Raw genomic sequence first — 20011 nt, 5'->3', positions numbered from 1 at the left:
CTTGGAGCTTTGTAATCCTTTGCAGAACATGACCACCTCTGGCACACTGTGATTGGAGGAGGATAACTCAGAAAAGACTTCTCTTGTAGTGTTTCTTTCTTCTGAGAGCTCTTCACACAAGACCAATAGAAAATGAATCTTTAACCTTGACTCTTTCAACGTGTGATGTTCAGATTTAAATCAGATGCCATATCATAGGGACAAAATTTCAAAGTTGGTTACAATTGCGTTTGCTCACCTGACTCATCTGTGTAGAACAGAAGCATGGAAGATGGACCGGATCCTTTTATAGTTCTTGCAGCTGTGTAAATACTGTATAATGTGAATGGTACAAGGTCTTCCAAAATGATGAAATTATTGGTGGTAGAGAATGAGATATTCCTTTCTGGCCCAAACAAATTTAAATCATAACTTATTATAACACCACTTGGCTTAACAGGAGGGTCCCATGAAAGCATAACTGAGGTAGTTGAGAGATTTGAAAATTTTTTGATTATAGGTGCTGATTCTGGGACTACACAAATAAATAAGAAAGAGAAAAACAAGGATAACCTCAGAAAAATATGAGTTATAATGAAAAATGTGTTTTACTTATATTAGCTAGTTTAGTCTTAGTTGAAATTGTGCTCTGAGCAGAAAATTCTATTTCACGGTCTCAACACAGAAATGTGTAGCAGTTGTTTGTGTTATTGTATCTCTCACACACACACTCCCTCTCTCACACACACAAAGTTTTAAGTAAAATGAGAAAGATAAACTATTTTTTTTCTTTCTAAAAGAGAAACATTTTACTTTTTCTACATTTCCTTATGAATGAATAAAAACTATTCTTAAACTTACCATCTTCATCAGTTCTTATATGCAGACTTAGAGCATGCAGTTCAGAAGATCCTTTATCAGTGGCTGGTGTGATTTTCAGAATGTAATCAGTGTATTTCTCCAGATTGTCAAAAATGATGCTTGTGTTGTAAGTAAGGAAAGTCAATATCTTATTGGTTCCCAGTTGCAATAAACTTAGAGAAACATGAAAGAAGACTAAACCATTTGGCTGGGATGGTGGAAGCCAGCTTACATTTACAGAAGATGAGGAAATATTTTGATAGACCAGCTTTTCAACAGAACCATCTGGGACTATGAGAGATAAACAAAACAAATGCATGGATTACAATACTAAAGAATCCAAAACCAAAACAGATATGCATGCCCGAAGTATGATTGTTTTATAAATCTTATCTGTAAAACTAAATATTTTGTACAATTTTTTTTAAAATGATTTTTTTTAATACCAAAACCGAAATATTTTGATAGTATATACGAATAACCATCTACATTACATTTGACTTTTGAAAGAGCCTTAATGATGGTTTAATACAATATTCTTATTGCTTGCATCCAAAGTAGAAGCTTGAGAACTATATTCTCTGTATTACAAAGCAGAATCAAATCAAAATGTCTTTCATGCAAAGGAAAATGAAAAACAACATTTACTGGATTTTTTTTTAGCTTTGCCATCTTAACAGTAAAATCATTTTAAAATTAGAGAATATTTAATAAATAGAAACATTGATATACATTGTAACATTTAAAAAAGTTATTCACTTACTATCCTGATCTGTATACACATCTATTATTTCACTGGTTTTGTTTCCATCCCCAAAAGCTGTGCTTGCAGTTACCCAGAGAGTATAATGGCTGTATTTGGCCAAGTCATCCAGAACTGCGGAATGGGACATATTGACATCGCTGTAGTTACCAGAACTTGTGAAATTCTGAAGGAAAAAAAAAATAAAAAATAAATAAATATATTGTCATTGAACATAAATATTACTTATTCATTGACTTCTCATTCAGCTATCACCACCACCAAGACAGATGATTCACCAGATCACTCAAGAGACATAAATATATACTTTGACTACTAATAGGTCCTGATTTTTCTGAAATAATCAAGTTATTTATTGTATGCTATTACTCCTTGTACACACTACCTAATTGGCTCATCCTGTCATTTGTAGCTGTTGAATGACAATCGACCTCTTTTTAAATCACATTAAATATGTAATATTGCAATGGGTTTATCCATATAGCAACAGGAAAACAACAAAAAATCTGCTAATGAGCACACTTGATTGTCTTGTTTGATCTGCATAAAGCGAATCAAAGCACTTCTCTCACTTTGCTCCTTTTTTAGGAGAGTAGATCTTATAATTGTCTAATTGTCTAACTTTGAATTAAAAGTTTCCAGAGCCAGAGATCTCACAGCAACACTTGATAAACCATTCCTCTGGTTTTCATTAAAAACACGTCATCGATTCTAATACAAACAAATATCACCAGTGGGTTGTGTTGAACTGAAGGGACCAATGGAATTTTTTTCCTTGTGCAGTTACTTGCTAACAAAAGACAACCACATGAGGACCACATCCTCCTTTCTTTCAAACTATATAAAAATTTTCACTAGAACTGTGACTGCTGCAATAGTTTACTGCTTCAGGTCAGACCTGATGAGGAGCCTGTTCTTGTTTGGAATGAACAATTTGGGAAACTGAAAAGAAAAAAATTAACTCAGGTTATACCAAAGCTATACCACATAACCAAATCTGTATAATCTCACTGTTTTAAAGGAACGTGACTTAGAAGGCCCACAGCAGTTTGGTTCATGATTTGAAAACTATTGAGAGGTCACAGGCCCCATAAGGAAACTCAGCACCTGTATGGAAGTCAAACTTTTGCTCCGGCTTTGAATTATCAGCTTCATTCCTCTCCAGCAGCCACATTGCTCCATTGAGCACGTGGCATCGGCAGCCAAGATGACTGTAATGTTTGCATATTTAAATTGAGAAATACTGTATATAAACACAGGCATATTAAACCCATATACTAAAAAATAGGTTGTTATTTCTCTTGAGGAAATTTCCTACTGAAGAAATCAGTGTGATACACTCTACTAAACAGTTGAGTCAACATCTTGAAAATTGATAGTTTGGTATATAATCTTCATGTCTGTCACCGAAATGTACTGATTTCTATATGTAACATGGCATGACCAATTTCTTTGATTTTTCATACAGGCAAAATTATTTCTGCAGGAAAAAAAAAAAAAAAAAGGCAACACTGATTTCCACGACATTTTCACACCTATATCTGCAGACCTATTTTTGGCTATGGCTACTAGTGCTCACATAAAATAAGTAAGTAAATAAATTAAATAATAAATTAAATAAGTAAATAAGCCCTTTGTTTTTAGTTTTTGTTGTTGTTGTTGTTTTTTGAATGCAGAACAGAAGCTGCTCAAATTGATGGTATACATTTCCATATCCACTCCTACTAACAGAGCACAGAAACAGAATCCCAGAACCACAGACTTAAAACACACTCACAGGCTTGTCTGAAAGATCTGGTTAGGTCAACATCAGACAAAATATAAAGAAATTCCACCTTAACTTAGACTTTTGTCTAAATATAGATGGAAGTTAACACTATCTTCATGTAACTAACTGAAAAATATTGGGAAAAGCTTTGCTTTACACTTGGTAGGGAAAGATACTGGAAAGCAAGGACTGAATTCTGAGCAATTTAATTAAATCATCTGATGCTCAAACACGTAACATAAAATGACTTCTGAACCAAATGCATCATTCTACTACTCTCCTGTTATTATTACTATATATTATGAGTAATAATTACTGATTAACAGTAATAGCATCTACTAAGATCTAACAAGGACTTAAAGTATTTCCCTGAGTTTTCAAGGTAAAAATGTCAAAGATACAAGACAAAGTTTTGAGTCTAGATTTATAGAGAGTTTACTGGTATGAACAGCTGAAAACCCAAGCCTTAGTTTAAAAGGCATACCTTTACAATTTAGTCAGCTGCTTGACAGTTACACACTCAGTGAACCAACGTGAAGGCTGTAACAACAGAAGTTTTGGTGGTTCAACAAAAACTTTAAGAGAAAGTCTCCTTACAATGAGGAGCCCAAGGACTGATAACAGAGGACTACCTCAAACTTCCGATATGACAAAATATTAGCAAAGAATGAACACATAATGAAGAGTAAGGGTGAACAGGAAGAGCTGTGTGGGTACAAACTGAGAAAAGATGAAACTAGTACTAATTGTACCCTGGGGACAGAACACTATAGGAAGTTTTAGAATTAACTGTGGCTGCAGATGAAAGCAAACAGCTTAGGATCTTTGGCTACAGCTGAAGAAATTCTTCCTTCTATCCCTTTCTTCATCCATACATGAAAGAAGTTTTGACATAGCAAAGTATCAGATTATTAAAAGCAGCTAAGTGTAAGCAATACAGGCCATGAAAGTGTCAGAAGAAAGTAGTATCTTCTTCACTCTAGGAATCAGCAGAAATTTCCAGTGGCACAAAGCCATAATTAGTTGTATACAGACAATAAATATAGTGTTGCTCTTCTTCACTGTTAACCATTTTCCCCCATTGCTTCTTTCTTTAAGTTCACTGTACTTTAGTGCTATTTTGAGTAAGAATATCACATACTTGACTCTGGTAATTAGGAGAGCACTGACACCATGAAGGCTAATCCAAGCCATCCGTCAATGTAATGTACACTGTTCCAGTACTGATCTAAGTAAAGATACTTGCTTTTTGTAGTCTATACTGTTCTAAGGCCATCTTTTCAAAAATCTCCAGTGTACTTTAGGGAGTCTCACTTTTTCTCTTATATTGATCATATTGGTGAGATAAAATTTTTGCTTGTTAAGTTAATACACTGCATTCCTTGCAACCCTTGTCTTCATTCCAAGGTAGACCAAGCCAAATTTCACTCTGAACTGTGTCCAGTCACGTTCGCTTAGCTTGGCTTCAACAAAAACATGGTGGTATGGGGGCTGGATGATTTGGGGTCTAATACTCAGTCTCTAGAAGAGCAGCAGGCTTTCCTTCTCTTCTTAAGTTCCTGGTTTCCCTGCCTATTTTGGCAGAGCAGGACAGTTTTAATCTGTTCTGAAACTCCTATGCTGGAGAGGTTTCTCCAAGCATAAATTTATATTAGTAATTAGCACCTTTCCCACTTTCTTTCTAATCAAAACACAGATATAGAGAGATCGAATAAAAGAGTTTATTCAAGTCATTAACATTGTTTATAGATCAATATTTAGCAATAAGGCAATTATTTCCATAAATTCTTTGACTTTTTTTTTCCATGGTAAGATTTAGAATAAGGGTAGTATCTGCTTCAAGTATCATGCAAGGAACCACTAAGCAAAACTTGCAAAGCTGCTACTGCAAATAGGAAAAGCTTGAACTGCACGAATCCAGCAGCATGACATAGAAGTGACAAGAACAAGAGCTATAGTGCCATATAGTCTGTGTAGGAAGTGCTCTTGGTCAGAATGTGCATCATCTCTTTACTGCACTGGTGCAGAGTCATGACCATAAACCGAAAAGTAGTATTTTCCCTAGATCTATGACAGAATCTGAAAAATACAGCTGAACTTGAAACTAGTGCAAGCATTGGTTTGTTCTGCTACCTGCTAGCAGCTCTGCCTGGAAGGCATTCAAGTTATCACTGCAGACTACCATTTTGTCTCACTGTATTTCTGGGAATCTTTGTCTTTATTTGATAACGAACAATGTATTTGGCTACCAGTCATCCCTCTCTGACACTTTCTTCTTTTACAGCCTGTCAGCATCCCACAGAAACAGCCCACTCATCTATCAAAATCCTCAAATCTAATCTCCATCACTAAATTTTTCCTTCTGCTGTTCTGAATCCCAGGTCTGAGCATCGCAGGCCTTCTGAATGGACAGTCACAGTGTGATTTTTCATGCAGACCTGTAAAGCAAAGAAACTATACATTATTTTTCTGCTCTATGAAGAAGAAAAAAAAAAGGCAACTCTTTTTCCTCTAAGTTTCTGCATCATGTCAAGGAGTAAACTGCACCCTTTATCTCATGCCTTTTATTTTTTTTCCCCTGAACAAAGTACTTTACTCTGCAGCTACCAATTCCCTGATCTTAGCAATGTTGTTTATAATAACAGCTTTCTGTTCATTAATATATCTGATAAGTCTGAGAATGTGTGGAGACATGAGAACCTGAGACAACAGAATAGTAATAGTTTTAGTATGATGTTTATATCTATTTCAGATTATGAAAACATTAAAATATGTTAATTTGCTTGAGGTTCTCCAGCTGGGACAGTTTTTCAGGCATCTGTAAGATAGACTTTAAGGCTTGGACCTCTGCTATTATGTCCTGACAAAGAAGTAGATGAGAAACTAGCAGGGAATGGCTGCCTACAGCAAAGTGTCTGAGAATGGAGGGTTCATAGAAGTGTGAAAAGATCGTCTATGTTTTCTATTCCTCTATTATCATTCCTAAAACTGAAAATACAGTTTGGATATATATGAGTAATGGTGACCTAGATGCAGGAGTATCCAAACAAGTATTATGCCTTTTCAGATGTGTGCAATACAAAACTTACCAACACACCCTGAAATCATATAAATATGCTTCTAAGTTACAGACAGTTCTAAGCCCTGTGTGCATATGTGCATATATATACACCTGTATGTACATATTACAGATGTTTATATACAAAAATCAGGCTGGCTTTCACACAGGCATTTCTCTGTTGTAAAATGTGTAAATATAAAATATCTGTCAGAAAGAAGTTGGGGAGAGTTGTTTTTTAACTCCTGTTTGAAATGTCTTGCATACACAGGAATGACAAGGAACAGGATAGGAGCATACTGTAGGTTTGGTGGTTGCCATGCCAAACAGTGAACACAGATGTATGTGAAGGGTAGAGAGAGTTAAGGGGAGCAGACAGATTAGGAGTGGATCATGATTTGAGAGATTAATGGTGTTCTCCCAAGGCCAGTAAGAGACAGATGCAATAGCAGGTGAAATTTATCTTCTGGTAGCTTTCTACAGTGGGATGAGTTAAAAATCAAATCTGAATGGGTGAAGATGATGGGTTCCACATCTGTAAGTGGAGCTACTATCAGTGTTCTTCTGCTGTCAACCACATTATATGGCAAAGCAGCAGTAACTACTACCCATGCCACCATCCTTCACTTGCACAACTACATTATGTGACAATGAAACTGGACCCTCACCTTGTTGGGCCAATGCTACTGTGTTCCATCTTCCCTATCTTGAGCCTTCATTTCCAGAGTCCTGGGCAAGTCCAGAGGGATTATAGCTCTCGTTGTATTAGTTTCACCTTACTCTTTCACCTCAGAGTTCCACCTTCCCAAAGGCAGGAATTAGGCCAAGTATGTAGTCCTCCTCTAATATCCCTTTAGTTGTCCAAGTATTAGACAAATGTAGTCACTTTTCATAGGATGTGCTTTTTCAGGCAATGCACTGGTGTAAAGGTTTCTCCAGGAATTTGTTAGGCTAAGAAAAATGCTGTTGGTACAGTACTATGTGCAAGCAGAGGCTAACACTCTGAAAAGCAGCCCTAATTTTAATCTCATCAGCATGTGAATACATAGCATGGTCCTGCTTTCATCCCAAAATATGCATACAGAGCCTAGCAACCACACAGCTTCAGAGAAGTCACAGATATGTATACACAGAACCATGTCAGCAATGATTCAACCACAGGTATTTGTAAAATCTGTGAGTATTTCTTCTAGTTATACTCAAACGTATTCACACCTTACACTAGACTTATCTATAATTATCTTATTATCTTATCTATACAGTACAAGTAATTTTTCATGCATTAGTTTCTTCATTACATTAAAATTCTTGCTTTTCTTTCCCATGTGTAAAGCTTGTAAACAAAACCTGTAAAAGAAGCTTACTTATTACACTTCTGTATCAAAATACATTCTTAGAAAGGAGAGCAGAAAAACTATACGTAAATTAATACATGTGATCCATAATTAAGGATGAAAGTATCAAAAAAAAAAATGGAAATGTCCAGATCACCAAAAAATAATAACATATTATTTGTCTTTTATGCTTTAACTTAGGATTCTCAATAGTTTTGTTTCAAGATGCTAAACACATGTCCTTTTGAGAGTAACAAAACTATGAGAGAATCTATTCTTTAATTTGACTGTATTACCTTATTTTCAGTACTATACAAGCATGCATTAAAATGTTCAAACAGAGCTGTTGCAGAAATTAATTCAACTTGATAGATTAGAATAACAGTCTCAAGGATGTGCAATGAATCTTTAATGAATTAACTATTAGAACACCTTATTGAATCATACAAATGAAGAATATGAAAAGAAACTTACCTGTATGAATATCCCTGAATTATTTTTGAAATAAACTGAGTAGTACAGTATATTTCCATTAGGCTTTTGAGGAGGAGACCAGAACAGCATTACTGATGTAGAAGTAAGGTTTCTGTATACAACATTTTTCGGAGGATCACCTGGTGCTGGAAAAATGTTAAGTTTTAGCATGCCTCACAGAAGGCTTTGTACATTATTGTGCCCAAGAAATAGCCACTATTGATTTCACAACAGCCTATGTCAAATTAAATGCATTCTGAATGTGGTATAAAAATTGCTTCCGAAAATGATAAAACAGTAACTGTAAACAAATGTTTTAAACCTTTTTTTTTTTTTTCCAGACACATTTTTATTTTGCCACACAAGAACTATTTTCTTATACAATTTGTCCTTTACTTACTGTTTTGCGTACATAGTCTACCTTGTGTATGTACACAAATAGGTGACAGAATTTTCACAATTTGCAAACATGGAATTTGACTATACTCCAAATGGTCCAAATATAGTTTATATATTAAAAAAAAAAAAAGCACTTACTTCAGAAAACGTAAATCAAAAGCCTGTTTCTGTCTTTGATGCTTATAAACAGAGTTCAGGCTTCCAACTCTTATATGTTAACCAGATACTTAAGCTTGGACAGTATGATTTTCTCTGCTTTTTAATCTCTTTCCCCAGCCTACTGAATATACAGGAAGGACTGTGTAAGTATTCTTCAATTAATCTGTCCTCCTATCCTGTAAAGCATATGGTCCTTCTCAGTAGCACAGGGATGCAGGAAACTCAAACTCCTTAATTTCCTTATGTCAGTTCAAGAGAACTTAAGTCTACATTCTGGCCATTCAAGAAAGTGCTCTATACAAGTGCAGTAGAGTACTGAACACTGTAGGTGATATTAAGGCTCTTGTTTAGTGTTGTTCTAGTTTGTATAATATACTAAAATATTGGAGGGAGAACTCTAAGATCAATGCCTAAAAATCCTGCCTTAAAAAGTCAGTTCATGCTTTCATAACAGCTTTAGTAGCAAAGATTGGGAATACCTACAATTTGGTGTTTCAGTCTTTTGAGAGATGGTTTGGATAGACACTAATCCTGCTACTGATTGTTGAGTTTATCTGCGCATGATGATTCTGAAATATGTCTGCATACAATCCATTTTGGAACATATTGCAGCAATATAATTAGTGGGAAAACCAGAAATATTAATGAAACTGAAAACCTTTCAAAGCACAGTATGCAGTATGATCATTTATAGATGCTAACTAGAACTTTGAAAATCATTAAAAGAGAACAAACAATTAAATCATTGCACACTTACAGATTTAACTTTCAAATTAAATCCATTTCAGGATTGTGAGAGAGACTCTAAAGAGTATTTTCCCTCTCAGAAATTATGACAGAGCAAGATAGAGCAAAGAGCTATTACGTATATTATAATATTAATTAGGTTTATTTCAAAATTAAAAACTAAATTATTTTAGTTTTACCTGTCTTGAAGGGAAACACAACATTCTGCTCAGTAGAACAACAGAAATTCCAATCATAATTTTATAGAACCATAGATACAGTGTACACACAGAGACACAAATCCACACACACACATACAAGTAGAATGTCTCTTCTTCACCAGTCAAATGCTGTTTTCCTTCAGTAGCAGTATTAACTTATATGAGCGTAACAGAAATTCAAGGCTGCATGAAATCAAAGATTCCTACTATATATAAGCTTACCTCCTTCAGAAGTTCTGAATATTATAGTATCACTTTTTATGTTGCCATCTCCAAATCTTGTACTTGCTGTAACATATGCACTATACTCAGAGTTATTTTCCAGATCTGTGAACTGCAGTGATGTTTCTGTTACATTAACACTCCTTTTTGATATTTTATTCCTAAAGAAAAATATTTTATTAATTATATATGCATGCCATTTCTCTATGCATACAACTCTGGAATATGATATTAAATTGAAAAAATGCTATATTGTGGTAAATACAAATATTTTAGGCTTTAAAGAAGGCCCTGGTAAGTTCCATCTCATATATTGAAAAGCTCACTTTTGTACTTTTGCATCACAATAGGGCTCTTTATTTATTTATGTATTAAAAAAAAAACAACAAAAAACCACCAACAGAAACGTATGTAAATTACATCAGCAAAGGAGATTATTATATTGAATATTGAGGAGGAGTAGGTCCATCTTGTAACTGCTATCAAATGGTTATATGGTACCCTTGGGAAGGACACAGAAGGGCATAACTAAACTGTCTCCCTGGACGGGAATAGCGAAATATAAAAAGATTATAGCAGGGAGCATGCCCTACTGTGACTCTGTGAAATTGGTCAGAAGGCTGAAGTTATAAATGGAATAATAGAAGATGATATGGAGCAGGAATTAGCTGGTGCTGAGTTAATTCTGGTGGAATGTAGCAAGGGATCAGAATGGAACTCTAGTCAGGCAAAAACCAACCTAGAATGACTATAAGATGTAACATTAATAAAATGCTGGTATTAGCATAGGTATGAGATGATTATAAGAAAGTAAAGTAAGATACAGAAATAACTAACTTGAATTTTAAAAGTCTGTTATTCCTCAAGAAATTAATTTATTATTTTACGGGAAAAAAAAAAAAAAAAGAAAAAAGCTGGCTAACGTTCCATTCTGCAAAGAATTCTGTATGAATGGATACTCTGTGCTTCTAATGAGATTTCATAGAGGGATGATAATTTTACAATTAAAAAAAACAAAACAAAACAAAACAATGAAGGCTGATCCTTCTCAGGGAAACAGTCTGTCACTGACATTACATTTTTCTCAAAGTTCTGATATTTTGAGTACTGTATAAAGAAAAACAAAAGGCTGCTGTCACAATTAATAAATTCTATACAAAGCAAAGACGTATTTTCTTGGATCTTTGCCCAATATATTCTTAGTACAGAAAAATGTAGCTGGTTATAATTTAAGAAGAAAACGTACAGCTTACTGCTGCAAACACTTCCACGCTGAGCAATTGCATTCTCATAATGTCTTTTTTGCCAAAGAACATCTCCACAATTAGGAGATTGTTACAAAGAAGAACTAGAGCTTGGAGTTTTTCAGGAAAAGTTGATTTTCTGTTTAGAAAACAACTGAGACTGCAATCAAAATAATAAGAATATAATGATCAAGGTGAATTCAGTCTTCACAGACAATGAGAAAGAGGTCTAGCAGAATACGCTAACCTGAGGAATTTTAATGAGGAACAATAATATTAAGTTTTAAATGAGATTTTTCAAAAACCCAGACAAAGGAGGTCCTAAGAAATTGTGTACTAGACAAAGACAGGCACTATAGTTTCATTAAAAGATTGCACCTCTAAGTAGATCTAGCCAGTAATTATCTCAGAAAAAAAAATTCAATGGGATAATGCCAATTTTTGAGCCTGAAATATTTTCTTTAAAAGAACAGTGGTATGGGTTGCTGTACAAGTACAGCAAAAAGTCAATAGCTGTTGGCAAGTTGAGCAGTTTTGTTAATATGCCTTAGTACTATGGAACTGCTGACTCGCAAGCAGGAGTTTATAGACTCAAGGTACCCAGAACGTTCCTTTGCTACTTTCTAGTACCCAAAATCACCGTGTCCTGTGACAAATTCATGAAGGACAATATCAAAGAGAACGTTACTCTTTACATTCTAGTTGTGGATTCTTGTTCCCAAATCATTACAGAAATCTTACCAAATTTTCTGTAATTGCCACAATATATTTAAGAGAATGAACAATTATTTAACACCTGCATTAGCTTTCTTCTTTCTGCTTTATCAAGAAGCTCTGGGAATAACAATCTCCCCAGTAACAGAGAGAATGCCCCTCCAAAAGCAGAAGCTATGGCATGGCAGTTTGCCTTGTCATATATCACCCTGCAACACACTGGATGAAATTATATAGCCAATTCTGTTAAATACATAAATTAAAAAAAAAAAAAGAGTGAAGCTGTGACCCCTTGGAAGGCAAAGGGAGTTTTCCTCCAATGTCCTTGTCTCAGGATGATACCTAATGCCTGTCTAATTTTAGATATGGCACAGTAAGGACAGATAAGACACAGCAAGGAGAATATGGACTGAAAAAGGACAAGGGTTACTGCAAAAAGTTATGTGGTTGCTTAATTCAAATATTTAGAAAGATGGTTCAATTAACAGTTTTTAAAAACTAATTCTTACTAACTCACTTGTCATAACAAAAGCAATAAGCTTTTAGGCGATATAAGGATGAAAATTTCTATAACCTCAAGTCCTCCAAAACAGTAATCTATATCATGAATCAACTCCTTCCTAAATAGAAGACAGTATCAAATTTATTGTTCTTTGTCATTAAAGACTACCAGACCTTGTCAACAAAGCAGAAGTAACAAGACAAGCTAAATTAAACTCTTCTGGAAAGAAGAGCACACACCTGTTCATTTGATCACAAACTTAACTGGAAATTATAATTTCTACTGAGGAACTGAGGACAAATCTTACTCCAAAACCGTGAAGTCATATTACAATAATAAATGTAAGCTCAATAATATAGCGTTTATAAAGACTGAATTTGCACACCTGGTTCACATTTCATAAGGTGGAATTCTTTAGCATTTGCTTACCGGGCTTTTATATTGGCAATAAAATGGTACAGCATTAATACAGTTATTAAAAGTGATCAACAACAAAATCTTTTCAATTGCAGAAGAAGTTATACATAGATCTATGAAGAAATGGCACATCACCAGACTGAACAACATTGTGCAGAGAACAGGACAGAAGCTGCAAGTTTTAAAATGCCCATACTCCTTTTGAAAGATTAAAAAAAAGATCGCAGGAGCAAGAACAGGAAACAAATGCAGGGAAGAAGAAAGGACAGGTAGAAGAAAAAACCAACATAGTAAGTGAAAATTATATATTAAAGAAATACTTGTTTGCTATAAACATATACAAAATACAACATCAGGCATAACTAATAGCGCATACAAAGACTAAAACTGCAACTCTTGAGCTCTTATGCCATATGGATGGTAGCTAGTAGAGATCTCAAATTGCTTTTACACACTTTCTACAAAAGAAATCTATTTCATGTCAATTTCGGATCTCCTTTACATTTTAGGATTAGCCAGTGCCCTGCCTTAAAATAGGCCCAATCAGTATAGAATGAAAGTCACCACACTCTAATTAAAATTTGAATTAATTTACAAAAATAAAACCCTCAGAAAAAAAATATGTATAAAAAAACACATTGAAACCACTTGCAAAATATTTAGTACCCCAGTTTTCAGTTACCACATTATATCTGAATTTGTATACACAAAGGGCTAGTATTCTAAGTGCTGGATGAATATGTATTCTCCAAAAACATGTAATCAACACATTGTGTAAGAAAAACCTAACATTCCTGCTAGGTTACAGATTAATATTTATCCTCAGAACTATTTCCAGAAAATCTTACCAGACGTAAACTGTGTAATAGAGGATAATTCCATTTGGCTCCAGTGGAGGTTTCCATGACAACTTCACAGTGACACCCGACAACTGTTTTACTGAGAGGGATTCTGGAGGAGAACTAGGAGCTATGAAATGAGAGAACAGGACACAACATCTTGTTAAACAGCTAAGATCGATGGGATATGCAGCATCCTTAAATAGGATTTTAATTATTTGTGATGGAAAGTGAACTTTGTGCTACACTGGTACAGTATCCATCAACTAATGTTATAGCACAGCTTCTTTTCCTTTTTCTGACAGATGATAAAAGAAGATTTTGCATGGTGGTGTTAGAACATCTGTTTCTGTGATTCAATGGAAAAAGTACTTCATGAGAAAACAGAGCAATGGGTAGGTCACAGTGATTCACCTACTGTCCAAGTATGTTGCTGTAATGTTTTTTCTTCTAATAAAAACAAGAGCTTTATAGGTATGAACACGTGTAAAATACAGCAAAATAGTTCCCCTGAGGAAAAAGAGGTGCTGGAAATAATTATATGAAGCACCAAAATGTGGAAAAATGCACAAGCATGGCACCGAGAGATGATAAAAATGTGGGATACTAGGCAGCAGTAAAACCTATTCACTCCATCAAATAAGGACCACATTCATACACTTAGCATGTCACAAGGGCAACTATAAAGATAGGCATTGACTGAGACCATTAAAATTCATGTTAAGATGAACTTTACATGACACCATGTTAAAACTGTGCAGGGAAACATCATAAGTAAGGGAAAGTGTTACACCATGTTTGAATTCATTTTAATTGAATTACTCTGAAGTTCATATAAATATTACTGAAGTAAAACATACCTATGTCTGTATAAGTGATATTGCTTTGTATTAGCATGTTATTGAGAAGCAAACCTTCTTCTTGATTCATGGATATATGTATCACTATGTGGTACTATTAGAATGACTTCTGTTTTTCTCAAATTAATCCAAATAGCATCATGTACTAAAAATTCAGGTCATAGTTGTAGTCATGCATGGAAATTGAGAATATGAGCATAGCTATTAGCAAATCTATGAAACATTTGGTCCGAAACTTGGAACACTGTGTTCCTGTGAAAAAAGTACTTGGTGTATTATAAACATTTTTGTTTCTCAGTTGTTGTTCCTTCTATTGCTGTCTTAAAAGTTGGCATAAAGGTTTTACAACTCTGTACATTCAAGAAAAAAATATTTTTCATGAACAAAGCTTCACTGAATTCAGTAAGCATCTGCATTTAGTAACAAAAAAATGGTGACAGATGTATTTAGTGTTTTTCTTGTTACACTATCCTCACTGACTATATAATAGAAGATCTATGAAACACCGAATGTTGTATCTTCTTGGCATGCCTAGTTCATTGTACAGTTCTTATTCAGGGGATATTTTTTTGCTGAAGAATAGAATCAATATTGCTCTAAATGAAAATACACTATGTAAAAGATGGTTTTATCCAAATTATCTGTTCCCACTGTGCTCCAACAACATTACTATTGAACAAAAGTTTATTACTGACAGCATGAACTTAAGCTCATCAACACCTTGGAGATTTGCAAAGATCTATTATCATGAAAAATTGGATCTTGAGCAAGCCAATGCTTCCTAAAAGATGGAGAGAGACTTAATCTGAGAATGCCTTGTGGGATGTTTTTGTCAATGCAGCTTTAATCTAGGTTTTCAGAAACTTCCTCCCTAAGCAATGGAGAGAGATAGACGAGCTTCTCCAAACGCAAGTCACAGCACTTAATTGAGGTTTTGCTTTGAATTTTTTTCAGGAGTCCCTAGCCAGTACCAGTACCAGAGGAGATCAGTGATAACTTCATACAACTACATTGGCTACTGAAAGTGCAAATACCATTTTAAGGTCCCTCTGCTGATTTGCGGCCCGTTGTACAAATTAGCAGGGAATGCAATGACTATGTTCTACTGTGAGCCTGTAGAACGCTCCCCTGCTAAATTTCAAAGTCTAGTACTACTGAAGATTGACTTTGAGTACTTTCGTAATATTAATAATTTTGCATCTATGTGTGCGTGTGCCTCTGTTTAGAAGAACCCAAAAATCTCCAAGTAAAAGAACCAGAAATGTCCCTGGACCATTTAAGCTGTTTTTAGTGGTTTTCCCTTTCTCCAGGTCTCACAAAACAGCAGAACAAAACACAATATTCAATTCTAGTATTTGATTAAAATAATAATAGTAAATTAAGATCCTTCAAATGCAGAAGATGTTAAGACCAAATGCCCATGCATAGCAATCCTATGATTCACATAGATTGTATTGGTTAACAGATTAAATAGTATCTATACAAATACACAAAGATGCAAACACAGATGTGTATCGTTGAATGTGTAGATAGATATAGAGATGTTATTGCAAAAATGTGTATAAAACCTATGCATATCTGATATGAAGCATAAGATTAGGTTAAGACTACAAGCAATGACACATCACAACTTCTGTTCTGACTTACCATCCTCATCAGTCAGTATATGCAGAGGTGCACTATGAAGGCCCTCCCCCATCGTGGTACTAGCAGACACTTCTATTGTATATTCTGTATATTTCTTTAAATCTAAATAAAGAAGAACAATTCAGAAAATCAACCATTCAGTAGGGAAAGTTTTTTTCTTTTAATGGAAAAAAAAATTGAGATCCTATTCCACAAGTAGAAGTTCTGAAGTGCTGAACAGGCCCATCATTTACTCTGATTGGTGCCTTTAGAGACTGAAAAAAAAAAAAAAAAAGGACTTCAGCCGCACCTCAAACATCTTGCCCTCTAGACCACTTTGTATCTCATATTCCTGGAATGCTTTGAAGTTTATGCTTAGTGATACTCCGAAGATATACTAGTTGAAGTATTGAGCTGCCAGTATTAGCTGCTGAATTATGCTGCAGTTATAATGACAGAATAAATAAAAAGATCAGAAAGATACATAGGTGACTTCAGTGTTTACTTTGTTACAATGATAGATACATGAAAAATATTACTGAAGTTCTTTAAACATCTACAGCACAATAAGAGGCATGTTAGATTCTATATCAAGCACAGACCATTCCACCACATTACCGCAGGACACAACTGGCTGCCTCTCAGGAGAGGCAGCATATAGCTATGTAAGGACAAGAATGATTTTGTCCTTCCAGGGAATTGATTGATATGCATCAGTCAGTCAGTTGAACCCTTCTCAGAACAAGTTACAGTTGCCTTAAGTTCCAGATCATTATATACTAGCCTGTAATACGTAGTACCAGATGAGTAGTGTTTATGACTCTTTGCTCAGTTCCACCAGTCCTCTTGAGATAGATTGTGTACGTCTGTATGATTCCATTGGGAATGGATGGTGGAAAAAATGATAATTCAATTTCCCCAGATGAGATGTTCCTATAGGTTATGCTTTCCGGTGCAGAATCGGGAACTAGAAGATGAAATTTAGACTTGTAAAAGATCACAGCCAGTTTCATTGATTTCTTAAACGTTTTCTTAAACTGGTTACAAGGAAACACATTGTAAACATTTTGACTTTTATCTTGGTGATGGTTTTCTGTGTTTTTTGTTTGTTTGTTTGTTTGTTTTTGGGGGGCAGGCTTTGGGGGGTGGGGTTGTCTGTTTGTTGTACAAAATAAATTTCAGGAGGCTAAATTGGAAGATCAAAAAGATGACAGACATGCACTGCACTGGCAAAGGAGAGGTCATTCTTTAAAAAAAATATTAAAATCATCTTAACACACCAGATAAAAAAGCTACTAGAGCATGGCACTACACTTTCCTTCTACTATCCTATAACTATCACTGCAATCCTCTAAGCTAGCTATTATTAGAAGATTTTTCATGTTGTGCTGCCGTAATTTACTTTTCATATCAGGAATAGCCTTTGTATTCCTTCTCCCAAGGTGAAATATGCAAACTGTGTAAATGCCTGCATGGAGGGAAAAAAAAAAGGGGGGGGGGGGAAGGGGGACCCTAACATATTGTTGTGAGGGCCCTGAGATCAACTTACCTCCTGGAGGTTTGGCTGTGGGGGCTCTCAGGGCCAGCTCAGCAATAGAGCAGCTGAGGGCTGCCTCCTCACTGGTGACACGCTCACAGACAATGCAGCAGTGAGGCCACAGACAGGGCTGACCACTGTCCTCTGGGAGGTACTTTCAACTGGGGCTCTCTTGCTGTGTCCTTGGTAGAGCTACAGCTCCTGCTGCATTGCTGAAGCACCACTGACCTAGCTCCAACTTGCAGACAGACATCTCAGACTGGCCTCCACTTGGCCCCACCACCAAGGGCCTGCTCAGCTATCACTGGGCTGTGTCTGACTTAGTTACTGTCACTGAAACTGATCCTGACCCTGACTCGCTGACTCACTTTCCTCACTTGACCTCAGACCTGCCTCATCACCACGGACTCATTTGGCAACCTGGACTCGGCTGCTCCTGGCTGCCCCCGGCACTGAGGGTTGGTGGAACAGGCCCTGGCTAGCAAAGCTCCTGCCCTGCAAGCCCAGGGACCCCCGTTGGGTCTTGAATCTCTGTCCATTAGGGAGCAGCTGGCAATTGCTGTATCATGGCAATTGTTTTTTGTGTACACGTGTATTTCTGCCCCCGCAGAAATACACAAGTGTTTTCTGTTATCCAAATTTTGTCTGATATAATAATATATCTGATTCCAGCAACTCATCATACAATGACAACACAATTTGCTCCAAAGATCACATAAGGCATGGACAGATTTTTAGAATGCCCTAAACATTCTTATCAATGTAAGGACATTTGAAAAAACTCTGCATTCAGTAGGGTAAATCATTTCTGCTTAAGCAACATCAAGAAGTGGAATAAATACCATGAGACCCAGCGAAATAAGCCCACAACTCTGCCTAAGTTCATGGCAGAATGGTAACAGAACTCCCAAGAGCTCTTTGAACACATCAGTCCATTAACAGGTTGTAGTTCACTCAAAATGCTCCATCCTTCAGATCCTCCCTTATTTTCATTCTTCTCATCTCAGAAGACATTTTGGGTATCAAACATCACTATAAAGCTGTTGACTGAAAAAAGTACAAAATTTTTTTTAAAAGCCATATACTCACCAGTTTCAGAAGTTCTCACCAGAAGTGGGAAAGATGACTGATTCCCATGGCCAAGTCTGGTGAATGCCCTTACAGTGATATTGTAGAGAGTATATGGCCTCATTTCAGTAAGTGATATACTTGTAGATGAGGCATTTTTAATAAATAAATCATTGGAATCACTGTACAGAACTTCATAGTGAGTTATGAGACCATTGGGTTGTTCAGGTGGTAACCATCTCAGGTTTATCTGTGTTGCAGTCACATTTACTAACTCGACATTTTGGGGTGGGGAGTCTGGTTCTGCAATACAGAAATCAAAGTAAAAAAGAACTCTGAGAAGTTCAGTTAATTAAATATAGGACTGATCTTATAAACCTATTGGATCCTAACACACTGAGATATCCTGATACTGTAGCAAAATGCATAGCTAACTGTAGCAAAAAGGCAATGATTTACTCACTCACTCTCCTTCTCAACGTTTTACCACTTTTTATCTGAGTTAATATCTGTTTGTTTGGTTTTTTTCCACTAATAAAACTAGACATCTTTTTGCATCCCAGACACTTTAGCTTTTCTGTATTTTTTTTCCTTTCATTCACTTACAAATTTATCCAAAAGTGCAGCTTAAAAACCAAAGAAACAAGACAAAAAAAAAAACCAACAAAAAACACAAACAAATACAACCTCTTCTGTCCATTGCTTTCATTCAGACTGATTCTTCAGATCCTCTTACTGGCTTCCTCTAATTCAAGTTCTTTAACTTTGAATGCTATCTTTCTGCTTTCTTCTTAAATAACCACTCATCTTACTTCACTCAACCAACAATTGAACGAGGGAAAGGGACTGTATGCAGTGTAACTGAATTCCCTTTAGTTTACTGATACAGTTGTTAATTGATAACCCCAAAGACCCCAGTGTAAATCTTGCATACACTGCTGAGAAGGTCAGGCACAAAACAATTCCAGAGCCAGGGCAGTGTGTTGGCTAAATCTACTGGCAATGTACTCATGTGACTCCAGTGAGCTCATAACACATTGAAGTGTTGAAGGAGTGAGTGGGCTGCACTTATGAATAAGATCAGCTCTGAATGTCAACCTTGATTCCTCTGAAGGCTTCACCGCTTCACCCCTGAAATAACCTCACTATAAAATAACAAGTAAGAACTTAGGATTATACTTTAAGTTTGTGTACAAATACATGTACACAGGCATTTCAGAATTTATCTTGAAAGGTTTTG

The 20011-nt window shown here is 35.7% G+C and overlaps 1 protein-coding gene across 7 annotated transcripts in view; it reads right to left on the bottom strand.

Annotated features, from left to right (window-relative positions):
- Positions 1–20011, bottom strand: part of PTPRQ (protein tyrosine phosphatase receptor type Q) — a 138235-nt gene that overhangs the window by 66616 nt on the left and 51608 nt on the right. For all 7 annotated transcript variants that reach the window (XM_080584383.1, XM_080584380.1, XM_080584384.1 and 4 more), the window contains 9 exons: positions 18793–19074; positions 16951–17133; positions 16188–16289; positions 13690–13810; positions 9965–10125; positions 8238–8383; positions 1604–1769; positions 841–1131; positions 239–514 (listed from right to left, as the gene is read on the bottom strand). In XM_080584383.1, the coding sequence (XP_080440509.1) occupies positions 239–514; positions 841–1131; positions 1604–1769; positions 8238–8383; positions 9965–10125; positions 13690–13810; positions 16188–16289; positions 16951–17133; positions 18793–19074 (1728 nt within the window). The remainder of the gene's footprint in view (positions 1–238; positions 515–840; positions 1132–1603; positions 1770–8237; positions 8384–9964; positions 10126–13689; positions 13811–16187; positions 16290–16950; positions 17134–18792; positions 19075–20011) is intronic.

This window comes from Anser brachyrhynchus, assembly GCF_964034855.1.
Source record: "Anser brachyrhynchus genome assembly, chromosome: 1".
In the NCBI taxonomy this organism is placed as follows: Eukaryota; Metazoa; Chordata; class Aves; order Anseriformes; family Anatidae; genus Anser; species Anser brachyrhynchus.
Note: the sequence above shows the minus strand (reverse complement) of the source record. Positions and strands in the feature narration are given on the sequence as shown.